At 39.0% G+C, this 12,208-nt stretch overlaps 1 protein-coding gene across 2 annotated transcripts; it reads left to right on the forward strand.

The window, feature by feature from the left end:
* Positions 1–6,549: 6,549 nt before the first annotated feature.
* Positions 6,550–11,681, forward strand: LOC113309563 (E3 ubiquitin-protein ligase RHF2A-like). 2 transcript variants are annotated; one of them, XR_003340666.1, is made up of 9 exons: positions 6,551–6,821; positions 7,061–7,198; positions 7,283–7,329; positions 7,603–7,665; positions 7,751–7,859; positions 7,980–8,380; positions 8,509–8,616; positions 8,716–9,075; positions 11,432–11,681. XR_003340666.1 is itself a non-coding variant. In XM_026558001.1 (8 exons), the coding sequence occupies exons 1-8, from the start codon at positions 6,816–6,818 to the stop codon at positions 9,020–9,022; spliced, it is 1,179 nt and encodes a 392-aa protein (XP_026413786.1). In that variant the 5' UTR covers positions 6,550–6,815; the 3' UTR covers positions 9,023–9,267. The 2 variants fall into 2 exon arrangements, 1 of the variants encoding a protein (XP_026413786.1); XM_026558001.1 differs by lacking the exon at positions 11,432–11,681 and having other exon boundaries at positions 6,550–6,821; positions 8,716–9,267.
* The last annotated feature ends 527 nt before the right edge of the window (positions 11,682–12,208 follow it).

Consider the following 12,208-nt stretch of genomic DNA (forward strand, 5'->3'; position numbering starts at 1 on the left):
AATGCAAAAAGTCATAAAAGAATTAATAGAATTACCACATGCATGAAACAAAGCCTCCTCCGTTGCCCCAGTGTTGGGTTTATCTCCACACGGTGAAAACACGCTCAAAAGATTTTTCCATTACTCCGAAAGTGTTTACAATGAAGAAAATACTCAAAATGAATAAAACAGTCAATCTGCAACGTTTATAAGCGTCGCAGAATCAACTGTTACGAAAAACAGTTAAGAAATATGAACTTGGGTCGCTGACAGTCTTCTGCAACTGTTGTTGAATGCGATTGTTTTTGAGACACACTCCGCGACTGACTTAGATAGGTGATTGTTCTTCGTCATCTTCTTCCTATGCACCAGCAGAATACTTTTCTGCAGCTCCTTCTGTTCGGCTCTGTAGCCTCCCAATTCTCCATGCTAGTGCCCCTAACTCTCGATTCCCTCCTCTGTGGCTCTCAACACTCTATATATATACCACAGGGTCTATATAGTTCGACTAAATCCGAGTTTATCTCTCCTTTCCTTTCGCTGCAAGTCACGTAAAAATTTCCCTCTTTTTCCTCTTTATGCGTCCTTATTTTTCCAGAATCCTTCCAAAGATAGCGTAGAACCAAACAATGAAGATATTATTCTCAATTTGCTAAGTAACTTCCCCTTTCTGAATCCAGAAAACCCGAGAAAAAATATCAACTCCCTGTTTTATTGAAACCTCCTTTTTTCTTCCAATCCAAAATCGTTACCACTCCTGTCTTGTCGCAATAGGATGAACACAAACCAATCCCTTAAAATTCTCCAACTAAAATCTCGTCCCAATTCTTCCAAAAATCCAAAATAATCTGAGAGAAGTTTATTCCCTATTTTGTCGATAATTAATTATCCATTCCAACTCGATCAATCCAACGACTATATCTTCCCTATTTAGGCTTAACAGGCTCATCTAAAGAAAATGCATCGATTGAGTCTCCCTCTAATACACCCAAAAATCTAACCCTAAATCTGCTAGTCGCTGCTCAAAATTTCCCGCCAAAACACAAAACTCAAAAGGTAAAAGAAGATGCCCCTTATCCAGACCAGGGGTGTGATTAACAGGTTTTCGCCTTCTTAAAAGTGGGTGTCCCCAGTGATTTGCGGGGTATACATAGCAAAACTCATGGGTGCCTTTATAACTTTTGTTCAGTGCCTTTAACGCTTCTTCGGGATGCCTCCAACATATTTCCGGGGGTACAAATGCCACTTTTCGAGCCAATTTTGCCGCAAAAGCTTATTTCTCCAAAAATACCTACAAAAACATAAAATAATCAAATAAGTACAAAATCGAGCACTAATAATACACATAATTGAGAACAAACTAGACAAATAAATGTTTCTATCATTCTACCCTCACCACCTCTTTTTATTTCCTTTTCTGGTCTTTTTGGTTAGCTATGAGTGAACTCATATACCATGGCATCAAACATATATTATCCAAATGACGCTTCATTTAGGACATGAATTTACTTGGGAGGCTAGAATTTTCCCTCCGTATTTACTGAATTTCCAAATGCCACCGATGGTTAACCTAAACCAGAGACACAAAAGTACAACAATGATATCGGTGGGTTGGACTCCTTTAATACCAGATTCGATAAAATTATCAAGGATGTGCCGGGGCGGGAAGAGGACATCCCGAACACACATGAAATGGATTCACCTGCAAGTATTCAATGACGACGACCCTTACAGCTTTAGAAAAATCTCTGGGATCACACTGCACTAATAGCTGAAACCTTGGCCATGTTGATGCGACCAAAATAACAACGTATATGAAACTGACCAAAGTTTGCAACGAAACAAATTTAGAAAACCTAATCTGATTCATCAAAAATGACATGGTCCTCCTTGGTATAAATCAAGCATGATAGCAGAAATAAACAATAAGTAAGATATATGCCAACCATTACAATCGAACACAATTACATGGAAGGAAAATAGGCAGCGGATGGATTGGCAACCATGTTGTAGAAGAAAGATGAAAACTTTCTTAACGACTATATGTGACTATACAGTTCCATCTTTTTCGAAAAATATTGTATTAAATGGCTCAATGAGGATAATACAGTCTCCTGTAATTCCTACGTACTTATTGTTTTTGAAGCATGAGAAAAACAAAACATGCATAGATAACTATTACATGAGGGTATATTGTACCATAAAGTTATTTAAAATAATCTGGTAGAGAAAAGATGGGATTGCCTGGTCCCAATTTGTTGTCGAAAAGGCTTTTATCCGCTGCATAATTTTCCATACCATCCACCGCTTGATTCCCTTCCCTATAGTTGTGTTGTATATCACAGTGGGAAATTTATCGCATTCTTTGTTTGATTTTGGTATCATTTATGCAATATACCATGGAGCTTCTGCCGCCATTTTTATGAATCACATAAGGTTTTCCGAATCTGTTTCAAAGATAACTTCTGGCCATTGTCTTTCGGCTGATGTTCTTGCTGCCAGTATAGTTTCCTACATTTCGGCCACTAAAGCTGTAGATTTCCTAAAGAAACCTACTGCTGCCATTCTTGGGTGTCCTATAGTAGCCCCATATGTGTTGATTTTAATCCAATTTGGTTCCAGTCTGGTCCAACATGTTGATATCATTGCAGTTGCTCTGATATTGGTTGGAATAGACTTGGCTGGTAGTTCCTCGGGGATAACTGGGGGAATAGTCTTTTTTTTCCATTCAAATTCATGTTGTTGCTTCATGGTTTGTGCTAAGATGTTGTCTGGCGTCGTATGTTGTTGTTTGAAAAAAATCATTTCTGGACATCCAGAGGTACCAGAAATGAGAACAAAAAGATGATACGATGGGGATATGGCTAAACCCTTGCAGTATTTGTGAGATGGTTGATTGATTATGTATAGTGATCTGGGAGGTGTAGTTGTTGGTTTGGCTTGTCGATAGGTGGAATAACAGGTTGTTCAACATAAATATCCACCCCCTTCCACCCACCAAATTCAGCTTTTCTTCTAGTAAGCATGTGCTCAGTTGTTTATGGTTCTGTGTTGTTGGTTGGAGTTGGTGAGGTTGATGCAGTGTAAGATAGTGAGGGTCGAGAGACCTCCATTTATAACTTTTTAGAAGAAAAGCTGAATTTTGGTGGCCCGGGTAAGTTCCAAAAGAATTTGGTGGGTGGAAGGGGGTTTAGGTGGTAATGATTATCTTGTTAAATTAAACAATTATAGCCGGTCGCGGTGGTGTATTTTCCGGGTTTGGAGTGCGGCCATATGATTCCATCTGGAGGCCTGTCTAGGGGAAGGTGAATATTTATGATGTGTTGGATAACATTAGGAGCGAGGTTAATTAGATGATCATGTTTCCAATTGTTGGTGAGAGGGTCAATGAGATCAGCCACTGATTTGATATGGTAGCATGATAGGGTCAAGGTTTTGAGATTAAGGTATCCAATTTTCCTAGATAGTTGTGTATAAACCATTTTCGATGCGATGGAAAATGAGTTTTCGGAAGTTAGGTATGAGGGAAGCCATTTGTTTCCACTGAGGGCTGGCAGAGGAAGGGACAAGAATATTCTCTTGGAATATCAGTTGGTTTTGAAGATATTTCTCATTGTATAATCTGGTGCAAATGGAGTTAGATTGGTCGTGTTTATTCCAGATTATTTTCATGAGTAAAACTTTATTGTGATGACTTCTTTTCCTTATGCCGATACACCCTTTTGATATCATTTTGTTTAGCTTGCTCCATTCCAATGGGCGGAGTTTTTTAACTGAAGATTCATGGCCCATTTTTTTTCCTAGCTATCTGATGTATATGTTTGTGAATATGGGCGGGAACATTTGTGCTTTCATAAGGTGGTTTGATGCAGGAATTAAGGAAGTTTTAATGAATACGAACCTTCCTACTTGAGTAACGCATTTGGTTATCCATCCTTGTGCCTTAGTACCAAACGTTGAAGCAATGGGTCGAAAATATGATTTGAGGATCTCCCGTGTTTGAAATGAACTCCCAGGTATATTGGAGGGGTCGATGAGGTTGGCATGTCAAAAAATTTGTGAATATCGTCCACCTGATGTTGTTGTAGTCTCGGGCGATGGATTATAATAGTTTTTGTTGTATTGATTACCCGTCATGTTGAGGGCATGTATGATTTAAGAAGCCTTTCAGGTGTTCGTTGCTTTTTTGGAATGTCTTGTAAGTGATGAGGAGGTCGTCCACATACATTAGATGTAAGATAGGTGGAGCTTTTGAGAGATGCGAAGCCCGTTTACAAAAAATTGGCTTCCAGATTGCCTAGATTTGTCGACAGGATCAAATAATGAAAATATAGAAGAGAGAGGATCTCCTTGTCTGATGCCTATGGTAAGGATGATGTATCCGTGCGGGTACCATTGGTGTTGATTGAGTAGGTAATTGTCGTGATATCTAGCATTATGTACTCAAAAAATACGGTTGGTGAATGCTTTTTTGATGAAGCCCCAATCTATGCTATCATAGGATTTCCGAATGTCCAGTTTAAGGGCTATTTTTGGATCTTTGGTAAGTGCAGAGGTTTTAATATAAATGAATAGCTCTCATGTAGTTGCTATGTTATCGTGTGTTGATCTTTGAGGGACGAAAACACTTTGATATGGACTGATTAAGAAGGGTAGAAGAGGGCATATGCGATTTACCAGGATTTTGGAAATCACTTTGTACGCTACATTTCCAAGGCTGATCGGTCTGAATATGGATGGCTTTGATGGATGGTCAATTGTGATGTTAGTGTGGTTCATGAGGGGGTGAATGGTTAAAGTGCTAAAAAAAACTGCGGACCATGACTATTAGTTGATGGTGAGTGAATTCCCAGAAAACCTTGAAAAAATTACTAGTATATCCATTAGGTCCACAAGCACTTTTTGAATTAACGGAGAACAGAGCTTGTTTGATTTCTGCTGAAGGCACCTCTTCTGAGGGTTTGACACATTGTCTTGATGTTAATTTGGGTGTGATATTCGCAAAGAGCTCCTCATTTATTGTTGTGTTATGGTTGTGTATTGGTTAGTGAAGTGATCAAGGATGATCCGGATTACCTGGTCTTTATCACTAACCCAGTTATTTTATTGATCTTGCAGTTGATGGATGTTGTTACGACTTCGGTCAATGGTTGATTTTGTATGAAAAAAGTCCTATTGTTGTCTCCACATGTATTCATGCGTACTTGGTGATATAACATCCTCTTAAAAATGGGTACCTAGCTCACCTGGTCATCCCCGTTTCCCAAAGTTTCATGCGCTCTAGGAGGTCCCAGGTTCGAGCCCCCAATGGCGTAATATTGCAGGAATTAACATGGAAGGTAGAGTTAGCTTGCCCTCCTTGTGACACAATCTCAGCCCCCATCCGCTTCGGCTCCCTTAGCTAGGTTACCCATGAGGCTCCCTTGGCTAGGTTACCCATGAGGCTCGTTGGTAGGCTAGCACGACAACCTGTTCAATTAATGTAGTAGTACGTTGCTGGAGCTTAGCTTGTTAGGCTTCCAACTATTTTTTTCTGATGCAAAGAGAATGTAATATTAATGATGAATCAAATTGTCTGACAATAGATAACCTTCGATAACACTCGGAGGATTGTCTAACCAAGTACTAGTAACTCTAAATTTATTGCTGAATTTAGCTAGTTTATCAACAACTTTATTACATTTCCTAGGGACAAAACAGCATTCCCAGATTTGAATATTCTTTAAACACTTAATCGAATCAAGTAGGATGATTTCATTCTCCCATGCTATTGTTGGCGCTTTGTTATTGATGTAGCTCTCAATTCCTTGGAGATCCGTCCCTAAGATAACTTCTGCCAGCTGCAATTCCAAGCTCCAGTTAACAACATCTTTGAATGCAATGCATTCTGCCTGTTCCGAATTTTCTATTCCTGCATAGCATTTTGCAAGCCCTCCTCTCCAAGCACCTGTGCGATCACGCAAAACAAGAGCAATCCCAGTTAGACCAGTATTTGGATCATAAGAGACATCACAATTTAGTTTTAGAAAAGGAAAAACAAGAGGTATCCATTGTGAGTTGTGCTGGATTGTAATAACAGGTGCAGTTTTGTTTGCTATCTGCGTAGTATTAAGATTTTCCCAGTAACTGGTAAAGCTTAACACTTTTCGCGCAAATCCTTGTGGGTCTGGCTTGACATTCTGATTTTGGACTTCACATCTTGTATTCCATAAAGACCAGCAGACTGTCATTGCCATATGGAGCCAATTTGTGTTGCCTGTGTTTCTGTTTGTGCACTTGCCACCAGTTTTCAAACATGGTTCATGTACTGTTAAAGTTCTCAATAAGTAGCATTCCTCTATGACGCCATCTTCCAACTAGTTAATGTAATACTCTTTGTCAATATACTATATAAAAAATAAATAGGATCGACCACAACCCGGTTACGCGCTGTGATAAAAGTTCTGGTTGCAGAATAATCACATAGGTCCTTGCACAAAGTATCATCACCACTAGCCTAGTACTAACTAGTAGTCGTGGTCCTCGTGGATTCCTATTAAGAGGTCTGATTTTCTGTTCTCCGAGAGCTTTTATATAAGAAGACTTTCCTGAGGATCAGTTTATTTCTCCTTTAAAGAGGAAAAAAAAAATCAAAAGTAAGAATATTAACGTGTCTTCATCTCAGCGTCTCTCTTAAATCTTCTGAAATCTAGGTTTTTCTTCTTCTTCTTTGTATTACGTGTGTGTTCTTTGTTACACTGTCGGCAATGAATTTCGAGTTATAGATCCAATCAACTGTTAGCTCGATTCCGGTACTCGATAGTAATTTATTGAATCCCGTTTCAGTAATCATTTAAATGGAGGTGAGTGATTCTTAGTTCAATATATATTTTTTTTAATCCGAGCTTAATTTGTTGTTTTTTTTTGAATTTGAGATCGTTTAGTTTCATTACATATCATTTCTATTTCTATTTGTATAAATTTCCCAAGTTTTGAATACACTGTTTGTTCGACTGTTGAAAATGTCTTCCTTGGAACTTGTTAGGTGGAAATTTTGACTATGTCCTATTTATTGTTTATTGTGTGTGTTCTGTTTGTACAGGGTTCAGCAATGGATGAAAAGTTGTCTGAAAGTCATTTGGTATCGGCAGCTGCGTTCGTGGAGGGAGGTATACAAGAAGCTTGTGATGATGCTTGTAGTATTTGTCTTGAAGATTTCTGTGATAATGATCCGTCAACAGTAAGCTACTGGAATGTCTTAATTTAGTCGATTTCTATGATGGATTATATGGATGTTAGAACCAGTTTTGTGTGTGTCATGCAGGTAACTGCTTGCAAACATGAATTCCATCTTCAGTGTATACTAGAATGGTACAGCCTTCGCATTTGTATTTAATCAGAGTTTCTTATGTTATTTGTTTGGAGAGTCAAATGTTATTTGGGATTTTGATGTTTGGTTAAGATCCAGGATGTTGTATAATGAGGAACATTATCGGTACATTTTCTTTGGGCAGTTACAGAAATCCATGTTTGTATTGTACTAAACTTTGCTTGGTCAACATTTGGAGTTAGTTTTAGAAAGCTTAACTTAGAGTAGTTAGTGGTATATGGCTTTGCTAATTGATGTTATTGTTCAAATTTTAGGTGTCAGAGAAGTTCCCAGTGCCCCATGTGCTGGCAATCCATCAGCCTGAAGGATTCCACCAGGTTTTCATGCTTGTTTTATTGTTCTGTTTTTGTTTTGTGTTTTGAGTTCCACTGAAATTAATCATCTTAAACCTTGCCTTTCCAGCCAAGAATTGCTCGAGGCTGTGGAACATGAGAGGAACATTAGGTCCAACCGACCACGGAATGCCACAATATTTCATCATCCTGCTCTCGGAGATTTTGAATTACAGCATGTACATATCTTCTTCCGACCTTGTAACTACAATTGAAGGAAAAAAGTTGTGGCAACAGCTCAGAAAATTTTAAATTTGTTTACGGTGGTATCTCATGCTTACCTTTTCATTACGATGCAGTTACCTGTAGGCGCAAATGATGCTGAACTTGAAGAGCGTATTATCCAACATTTGGCCGCTGCTGCTGCAATGGGAAGGGCACATCACATGTCTAGAAGGGACGGACACCGAAATAGGTCGTCTGGTCAGGGTCGCCCACAGTTCTTGGTGTTCTCATCTCAGCCTAATGCAGCTTCTTCCACTCCTATTATGACCACTCCAGCTCAGGGAATTGGGGACGATGAATCTGCTCATCCAGTTGCTGCATCTAGTCCAACTTCCCCTCTCATGACGGTGGGAGTCGAAACCTCCTCAGGGACCCCACAATTTCTTGCTTCCCAAGCTGATCAGAGTCCTACTTCAGCATCTGGATCTGGTCATTCTGCAGCTAATCAACGTAGATTTTCCTTCAATAGTCCAAGGTACGGCAATCCGAGTTGCCATACTGTTCTTCTTCTGGTGGTTGATGAATTGTTTTGATGCATCTTTTGCATTTTGCTAATCTGTTTTCTGGTTTTCACCCGTTTTTTTCTTCTTTTGGCCATTTTAGTAATTCTGCAGGTCAATCTTCCCCAATAAATCAAGATGGAGCAGGGCCATCTGAGTTACAGTCTTTCTCTGAAACTCTAAAATCGAAATTTAATGCAGTTTCAACCAGGTATTGGTCACAGAAAAGAAACTAGCATCCTACTTTAATGTAGTTACAAGTTGCGGTCATTGTTGAATTCTAGCTTATTTATTATTATTGTTATCCAAGGTATAAAGAGTCGATTACAAAAAGTACCAAAGGATGGAAGGAGAGGCTATTTTCTCGAAACACTGCGATGGCTGATCTTGGTACTGAAGTACGACGAGAGGTAAATGCTGGAATTGCTAGTGTTTCTCGCCTGATGGAACGCCTTGAAACCAGTGGTAGAAACAGTGATGCTTCGGTATCAGATAACTTGGAAGAGGGTTCAGTTTCAGAGCCAGGTAGCCAGATGATTGCTGAGAATCACGGTACCAGCCCTCTGAATGACAACAATCCTTCAGCTTCTTGTGCTACAAGTTCTGGTCAACATTAGATGTCTTATATACCTCGGCAATATCAAGTTTCCTCCGCATTTCATCCTTAAAGGTATCTATGACTATATATTTGGTGTCGTATATGTATTTGCTATGTCAATTGTTTTGTATTCAACCTCATTTTTATATCTAACCGGATTTGTTGGCTCTTTTGTTCCAAAATAGAAGTGCTATACAACATTCCAAAACTAAGAAACACCAAGTTATGCTGATAATCTAGCTCTAAGGATGCCTTCGATATGAACCCTACGTAGCTTTATTTTGTTATTCAGCAGGATATTATGGGTTTTTAGGAATTGTAAGGTCTACAACTAGTTTGGAAAGCTGAAAAGATGAATAAAGTGGTTTAGCATATTTCTGATGGTATGAGGGTGGTAAGTTGGCTATAGTATTTGACATGATGTGAAGTGTGAATTTGACATTGCCATATGAAAGATGAAAATCAAAAGCCATAATTTGTGTGGATTGAGCATGTAGGCTTTCTCCATGTTCAGCTGTGCTAACTGGATTAGGACCATCAAGGCATAGGATGCACGTTATATTGAGATATTAACCGGTGTGTAGTTGTCCTTTACTGTCTGAGATTAAATGATGCGTGATGATTGTCTAATGCCGATGTGCGATACTGACATGTCGTAAAGGACATTGAGGCGGAAAATAGCTTAAAAGTGAAATGAGGACGGGTGATATGTTTAAAACTACTATTTGCAAGTCAATAAAGTTTCAATGCGAACATCTGACTTTACTATCGGCAACTGCGGGTTGAAGGGTCCACAAGTGTCTTGCCTCGAGTATATGACGTCGCTGTGTAGAAACAGCAATGTTTTATCAAGGTCGTGTTAAGTAGGTATCAAGCTTCCACCGTTGGAAGTCTGCTACCAATATTGCATAATAATTTTAATTGAATCTGGATGATATCGAATACCTATGCAGACTCTGTATAGTTAGGCGGCCAAGGGGAGCTAGCACCTAGGAGTGTAGGACTAGTTGATGACTAGGCGGATATTACATTTATGTATTTATATTTATATATCATGTTTGTGTATTGAAACACATAGAGATAACTATTTCAGGGAAAGAGAAAAAAAGACAGAGATAGTCCAAGATAATAGCATTAAGAAGAAGAAATATAAGCTCATAACCTTTTGGCACTTCAGATATGATAACTAGAAGTTCAATTGTTTAAAGAAGAGAAAGCAGCTGGTCTTTTTTTCTCTCTTAGTACGTTTTAAATTTTTGATCAAATTGAACAATTAAAAATCCTAGGTCTTAGTTGTTTGGACTAGCCTCGAGATGTCTACTAATTACAGTCTGAACTAGGCTTCAGGCGAGGCCTAGACATTTTTTTCTCAGGCGGTCCAGGCGTTCAGCACATTAGTTGCTAAGCGCTCATAAATGTCAGGCGCCTTTCAGGCGCCTTTCAGCTGCCTTTGGCAGGACCTTTAACTAGATAGCCTATACTTGTACTTCTTTGGTACTTCAGTTTGGTTTTAGCAATAATAGTAGTGCTGGTGTACCTGAGAAACAAAATTAATTCTGGAGTTGTTTTATTCAAATTACTGTTGTCCCTGAGATGCTTCGAGTAGAATTAATTCTGGTTGTTTGCTCCTAGAGCAGACCTGCCATATTGGATTAAAGAGTAAAGTCCGGAAGAGCAACACTTTATGGATTTCTTTATCGAAGCGAGAAGTGACTGCATGGTGCGGGTTGTCACTTCTTGCTTCTCTTAAATTGAGCGGCCTCAGCCATTGGATCTTTGTAGATTGTCACGGATGGGAAGTCACTTTCGCTTTGTCTAGGATTTCAGGGAGTGTTCCAGCCTTCCCTGTTGTTACATGCTTTGAAGTGTCGAGTTGCAAGCAACTGAGGAACCATTGAAGTTGCTTTTTCTGTGGATTTCTTGGAATTCCTTTGGAATGGAAGATCATAAGTCTTGCTCTTGAACAGTTGAAAATGCAAGTCCATATATATCGAAGCGTCAGCTGAGTTGCTGCGAGTCTCAAGCCATTATAGATTTATGCTGTTGCTCAAAAGTGAGAAGCTCACTCGCAAATGATGGGAATGATAACAGTTGCTACTAGTGAGGTTTGGGAATCTGGGGTTATCTGATCTGTATGCTGCGGTAAGATATGCGCTCATGGCATATACTTGGATAGCTTGACCGGTACATAAGCGCCTCATAGAACCTATCTATGTTTATAGGAATAGTAAAGAAACATCTGTATGCATTTGCTTGACCAACCCTGAATGTAAGGACTTACCAAGAGACCTTACATGCATATTTTTTCATTATCGTCTTTCTTCCCCTCCTTGGTCATATATTATGCTCTCTTTATTCATGCAAATTGTCAAGAAGTCTCTTAATGTACATGTGAAGTATTTATGTCAGATGGTTGTGTATTTCTCAGATGGGAGCCTCCCTCTTCAAGGTACGAAATGCCGAGGATGCAAGGCTTTCTTTTGGAGGGTGCGATACCGGTTATCCCTCTCTATATATACCTATAATATTATACATATGTAAAGAAGCTTTGCGTTTGGCGTAAGTTTGAATATTAATAAAAAAGCAAGTAGAGAAATTCTGACATTTAAACCTCAGTCTTACGTTGTAAATGTGATTATATACCCAAATTCTTTACTTGGATGCTGGTCAAGAAATTACTGGATGGTATTGACAAGACCTTCTTGTCCAAGAAGGAAAACCAAAAACTGGTTTTCAGTTATCTGCCAGTTTAGAAAGCTGATGCTACCTTTTTTATATTACACCAAATCAAGGGATAAGATGTTTCTCAACGTCTTCCCTCAATACTTGGCCTATTTTGAGTTCTTAGACTGATGTCAAAACTTATTAGCTTCCCAAGTTCCCTACTGAAAACGGGTGTGCAAAAGTTTTAGCAATGGATCATCCAAATCAGTTTTTGTGATTTGATTATAAAATAGGCACTGCTTTCTCATGTTTAATCAGCCCTTGGATGCTGTCCAAAACGCATAGATTTGTTATTGATATTAGAAGATTGACAATCATGTGATTAAGCCTCTAAACACACGAACTCTTCCAATGGCTGCAGAACCACGGAAGTGAACTGTCGAGCATGTGGTGACACATATGACATATAGCCTCAAAGTCTTGAAGTAGAGGTCAAGTAACCTGTAGATAAACAAAAAAATGGAAAAGAAATAAAAGGAAG

This window comes from Papaver somniferum, chromosome 9, assembly GCF_003573695.1.
Source record: "Papaver somniferum cultivar HN1 chromosome 9, ASM357369v1, whole genome shotgun sequence".
NCBI lineage: Eukaryota > Viridiplantae > Streptophyta > Magnoliopsida > Ranunculales > Papaveraceae > Papaver > Papaver somniferum.

Coding starts and splice junctions, on each gene's coding strand:
- LOC113309563 (XM_026558001.1), top strand. Junction 7,330..7,602: donor CTTCAGTGTATACTAGAATG/GTACAGCCTTCG, acceptor TTCAAATTTTAG/GTGTCAGAGAAGTTCCCAGT. Junction 7,666..7,750: donor AGCCTGAAGGATTCCACCAG/GTTTTCATGCTT, acceptor TTGCCTTTCCAG/CCAAGAATTGCTCGAGGCTG.